Source organism: Sinocyclocheilus anshuiensis, unplaced genomic scaffold, assembly GCF_001515605.1.
Source record: "Sinocyclocheilus anshuiensis isolate Anshui unplaced genomic scaffold, SAMN03320099.WGS_v1.1 scaffold487, whole genome shotgun sequence".
Taxonomy (NCBI): Eukaryota; Metazoa; Chordata; class Actinopteri; order Cypriniformes; family Cyprinidae; genus Sinocyclocheilus; species Sinocyclocheilus anshuiensis.
The window spans coordinates 2,344,067-2,349,458 of NW_015548240.1; the positions used below are offsets into that span (position 1 = coordinate 2,344,067).

At 34.8% G+C, this 5,392-nt stretch overlaps 2 protein-coding genes across 2 annotated transcripts in view; both read left to right on the plus strand.

The window, feature by feature from the left end:
* LOC107655000 (cystatin-like) overlaps nt 1-2,611 on the plus strand; it is an 8,610-nt gene extending 5,999 nt beyond the window's left edge. The window contains exons 2-3 of the mRNA XM_016442383.1: nt 2,026-2,136; nt 2,239-2,611. Coding sequence (XP_016297869.1) covers nt 2,026-2,136; nt 2,239-2,319 — 192 coding nt within the window. The 3' untranslated portion in view covers nt 2,320-2,611. The remainder of the gene's footprint in view (nt 1-2,025; nt 2,137-2,238) is intronic.
* LOC107654913 (glycine N-acyltransferase-like) lies at nt 2,502-4,512 on the plus strand. The gene is made up of 5 exons (XM_016442228.1): nt 2,502-2,540; nt 3,582-3,703; nt 3,792-3,874; nt 3,983-4,001; nt 4,113-4,512. Exons 1-5 carry the CDS (start codon nt 2,502-2,504, stop codon nt 4,510-4,512), a joined length of 663 nt encoding a protein of 220 aa, XP_016297714.1.
* Nucleotides 4,513-5,392: the final 880 nt, after the last annotated feature.

Sequence of the window (5,392 nt, forward strand, 5' to 3'; positions counted from 1 at the left end):
GGAACTATTGGTTGTTTGGAACTATTGACAGCTCCATGACACGCTTTACTTCCGCATTCCTCAGTTCCTATGGAAGCCTATGGGAGTGTCGCAACTCTGTTTTTCAACGGCTCTGGTTGTAACTTACGTACAGCTGGTGCAACTGGGTTAGGGTTAGTGTTAGGTGCTCTGCGCCCCGAGGACAATCTGAAACAAGCCAATTAGAGCTCAGCCTCAAGTCACATGTGTTTCAAAAGTTTACAGACCCACACACAAAACAAACGAAAAAGAGTTTAGATTTTTTTGATTTTTGATAGGTGCTAACATGACTACCAGTCAAATAGTATGACTAAATAATGCAATTTCCTGATTATTTTGCAATATATATTATACTTATTTTTAACATGTTGAAGTACGCTTCTTCCCTGGCTAACTTGATGGGGGCAGCGCCCCAGCGCCCCCTATTGACCAGCCGCCACTGTCTGTGACTAAAACAAATATAAAAATGTTCTTATAACAAACAGTAACGAGACACACACCATGAAGTTAATACAGAAGAGTGTATTTATTTTAAATGGATTTATTTATTGGTTTAAATTTCAATAGCGTGTACTTTTTTTGTGTCATACTTACTTCTGTGAATATACCGAACATTAAAATGTTCTCATAAGGACCTGGAATAAACCTACTGCATAACCACTGGATTATGGAATGATAATGATTTTTAATATTGTTTTTCTTGTATTAATATATTTATTAATAGTAATAATATAATAATAAACACATAATCACATATCTTGCTTACAATATTTCTTATTTAAATTCAAGTGAGCGTTATAAGTGTTTGTCTTTATATCTTTCAAAGACCTTGGTGTACAAATTGCTCTTGTTTTGTTAATTGTTTAAAAAAAAAAAATCCGGTGGGAAAATATTAATCGTTTTATCCTTTACATGTACTTTGTAGACGGTCCCTAGCTGGCCTAAGCGCTAGCGCGCCGGTGTTTTAGAGCCGTTATGCGTTGCAACACGAGGAGGATTAAAACAAATACACTGCGATGTGTGTTCAGTTCTACGTTCTAATGATTTTCAGATAAGCCATTTTTTATACAATTATACTCATCCACTAAGAATTTATGGATTTTTTTTAGCGGCTCAATATCTGTCTAATATCAAACGTCGAACCAACTTTATATCGGTATTACTGGCAGTCAAAGAGGTGTTTACGTTTAACAAACGTTTTAATGTTTATTAGTTTGAATATTTTATTTCTTAAAAGTACGTTATTTTAAGTTACATTTTGTAAGTATTTTTTGTCTGTAGTAGTCAAGTAGTGACTAGTATCTTTTCAATGTATTTTACTAGTGCCTTTTACTAGTCTGTGTTGGAGTTAGTAGGCTATCTAATCTGTCTCTGATGAGTAGTTACTGGAGAAAATGATAAAGATTCAAGGAATAATAGGAATAAAAATAAAAAATGTTTAAAACAGTACATGCATGTAAAGATTTGTTTAGAACAACTGCATGAAATCTCAGAACCATGAAATTGTTCCTGTTGTACAAAGGGAACAACAGAATTGTTTGCCTCAACATGAAAATTATTTATATTATATGCTACATAAGGAAATATTTTTTTTAAGGTAAGAGAGTAAAGGATTGTTCAAATGTGATTTGCTAGACATGTTCAATAAATATTGAAACTTGGAGAGAGAGTTTTCTCCAGCATGACTTTGTAATAGTGGTGGCTGTCCCTAATTAAATAAATCTTTTAAGAAAAATGTAGGGAGCCAGACAATTTTTTATTTGGTCAAATTTAAACAACTTTTTTCTTTTTTTGTGTGTGAAAATTAAAAAAATAGTGAATGTAGCATAAATAACTTATTACTGCTTAAATAAAATGCCCTCTTTGCTCTCATAATGATATGTGTATGGTAAGAAGGACTTCTGGAAGGTCCTCCTTTTAATCATCAGTTGATGTAGGTTGCCTGTGTGACACAAACATCAGGATTGGCCCAACTATGTCTTAACATTTTTCTGGTTGACACTACAGGTTGTCTCTGGCCTGAAATACATCTTCACTGTGAAAATGGGCAGAACCAACTGCAGAAAGGGTGGAGTTGAGACACTGTGTGCCGTTCATGAGGATCCCAATGTTGCACGGGTGAGACACACTGTGTCTAATTTACAGTATTGTGGTTATCTGTTTACATTTCTTGATTTCCATGTTAAAAGAGATTGACCCTTTTTTATCTTTTCCTTCAAGGCCACTCAGTGCAAAATAACGGTCTGGAGCCAGCCATGGATAAACTCCATTAAAGTCCTTGAAAACACCTGCCTGGCCTAGAGCTTGTTACTAGTGCAGTTTGGGGCTTTTCAACATTCATGCAGCAATAAAATTTACTTGCTATTAGTAATAATGGTGAACCTTAAGTCTTTACTCTTGATAAAATCTAAGTTTTGTTTGTCCTGAAAACCTGCCAACAACAGATCATGATAAAAGACATTTCATTAACACATAATCATGTCATGTCATTAGACTCCATTGCTCTGAAAAAGCTACAATGTGTAGGAATTTCTAAATGATAAAACGCATGTTTAGTTCATCCTTTACTATTAAAACATGGTTGAACACAATATGTCTGTGTGCTGTGTTTATTTGGTTAATTTATTATGGAAGTCATAATGACTTGACGTTGCAAATTCTACGATTGAGAACACGGTGTTAGTGTTGGCCTGGATATTATTTTATGTATTTACATAAACATAAAAAAAACAGTAAACTTTGATATAATAACAGTTTAATAAGAGCTACCAGAAGTGATATATTTGTGTTTACTTTTAGATTTTATAAATGTCACAATGTTGCATTCACACTTTTCCTCTGTGCATGAAATAAACCTCTGCAAAGTTGCTGCATTAATACAATCATGTTGATAGTGTTGAAACAATGTTTTGCCATCATGTTTTGATTGCCACGACTGCTGTAGTTGGAATAACAGTCGTTATTATCTATGGATTAAAAAAAAAATAGGATATTACTTTTTTTTGTTTTTTGTTTTCTACGTCGTGTACGACGAAGTCATCAGTGTAGCTTGTGGCGCCCTCTGTTGGTGAAAATAAACGCTGTACGATTGCTCTGATAACCAGCAGGCTACGTTGGTCGGGCTTTTTTGCAGTGTATTTGCGGGGTGTTTTGGACGTATAAAACGGGGACATTTCCGAAGACATCTCGAGTGGGGGACAGGACGTCAAAACCGGGGTTGACCCGGGAAAACTGAACGTCACCCTAGGTTAAATATTTTCCTTACGTATTTCACCAAGTCTTCTAAATCTGGTCTGGAAAAGACGTATTTGATCTCTTCCTGGCAAAATACATTCACTATACATATTTTACAGACTGATTTTACTTTGAAACATGAACATTTTACATTCAGATGGGTTAAAAATAGCGGAGACTACTTTATATGCACATCTGTCTAAATCCATAAAGGGGAGTACTGTAGTCTGCGTCTGTTTCACGTCGAAGGAATCGTGGAGCGATGGTTATGTATGACTTTAGCACATACTTTTATAGTCGCACTGAATCAAATACCTGATGGTTTTTAGGTTTATGGATTTGTTTTCGCTATGAACAGAGGGAAACCACACACTTTAGAGGTATTGGTGGATACGTGGCCAGCTTTTACCACCATCATTGTTCGACCAGATCCAAATGTGAGAAAAAAAACGTTCGTTATTAACTATTTAAAAAATGTGTCCAAGTAAACCACATTTATGTCAGTATCACTAATGTCTACAATCTTTAGAATAATCGAGCAAAGGACTTTATGACGAAGTCCTGAGAAGAATGCTTGCTGTGGAAGATGCAATTGACTGGAGCACGTACTTTCTAATAGGAGGTATGACTTCGTTCTTTCCCCCAAAAAAATATTATATTATTAGTATGAATTATGGTTATCTGAATAAATTCTGGTTATCCTTGTGTGCACCTTATGACATTAACTGAGCTGATTACCAGGTAAGATGGTAAGCTTTTTGAATAAGTGATAAATATCAAGTTGTGTTTGTACAATATGATTTTAATTTTAATAAAAGCTTAAACATGCTTAAACTTTATATGTTTGCTTTCTTCCTCAGTGACCTAGAGCCCAGATTGTCTGTCCTCAATGAATCACACGCCAATGTAGTTAATAAGACTTGGAAATTTGGTGGGGATGACAAAGGTTACAGGAACATCCTGAATCTCATTAGACATTTCCCCACATGTTGCATTACAGATGAGAACAATCAGCCTGTGTCCTGGGTGCTGTTATATGATTACTGTGCCATGGGGATGTTGTACACTCAGCCAGAGCATCGTGGGAAGGGCTATGCCAAAGCTTTGGTGACCACAATGGCACAGAGGCTCCATTCTCAGGGCTATCCTGTGTACTGTTTCATTGAAGAATGCAATCCGCTTTCCTACAAACTTTTTAAAAGCATGTTTTTTTCAGTGGACCCCTCATATAGGGTTGTCTGGTATGAATTTATTTGTTAGCGTGAATACTCTTGTATTCACTCTCAATACTCATGTTTTATATATATATAAACTTCTTGGACATCATCATGAAATCAAATTTGACAGAATTTTAACAGAATACAGAATGTTTAATGGAATTATTATTATTTTTTATTGATGTTCCCTTGTAATCTTTAATCAAAAGCATTAACTTCCTCTTCTCTTCTCAATCACATCTCTTCTGTGATCACGTGTGCACCGGCATGACGGCTGGACAATAAGCCCTCAATCGATTCCTGAGGGGCAACATTTTTTCTTGTTTGAGAAGCAGTTTCACTCAGAATAAAGACGATCGCAAATAATGTTTCACACTGACTTTAACTACGTGATTATGTTGTTTTTGTCATATAACTCATATAAAAAGTTGTATTTTATACAATTGAAACATTTTAATTTTAATAGTAGAACTTTCACCTAAAATGTTGTATAAATGAAGGTCAAACCACCAGTCTGTAAGCTGAGTAACTGGGGAACAACTTCACACAAATTTATTAATGCAATATCCTATCCTGAGATTTATTTTAGCTGGAAATTATATAGTTTCTCAAGAGTGTTTACATGACAGCCATAAGAAGGTAATATTTAAATGTTGTGAAATAAATCTCAAGACACTATTATCATGCTTGCAGGGAAATACAAAATGTTGGCAAACTTTGTGTGGCTGCAGTATCATTTTAATACATAATTTTATAGGGAAATCCATTATAGGCCTATGTATATTTTGTAAGGAGGGATTTCCTTTGCTATAGGGCTACATCAGGCTTTTTTCAGTAGTAACATTTTAAGTGTGTGTATATATATATATATATATATATATATATATACAGGTGCATCTCAATAAATTAGAATGTCATGGAAA

Coding starts and splice junctions, on each gene's coding strand:
- LOC107654913 (XM_016442228.1), top strand. CDS start 2,502: ATGTCATTAGACTCCATTGCTCTGAAAAAGCTACAATGT. Junction 2,541..3,581: donor CTCTGAAAAAGCTACAATGT/GTAGGAATTTCT, acceptor GATGGTTTTTAG/GTTTATGGATTTGTTTTCGC. Junction 3,704..3,791: donor CCAAATGTGAGAAAAAAAAC/GTTCGTTATTAA, acceptor AGAATAATCGAG/CAAAGGACTTTATGACGAAG.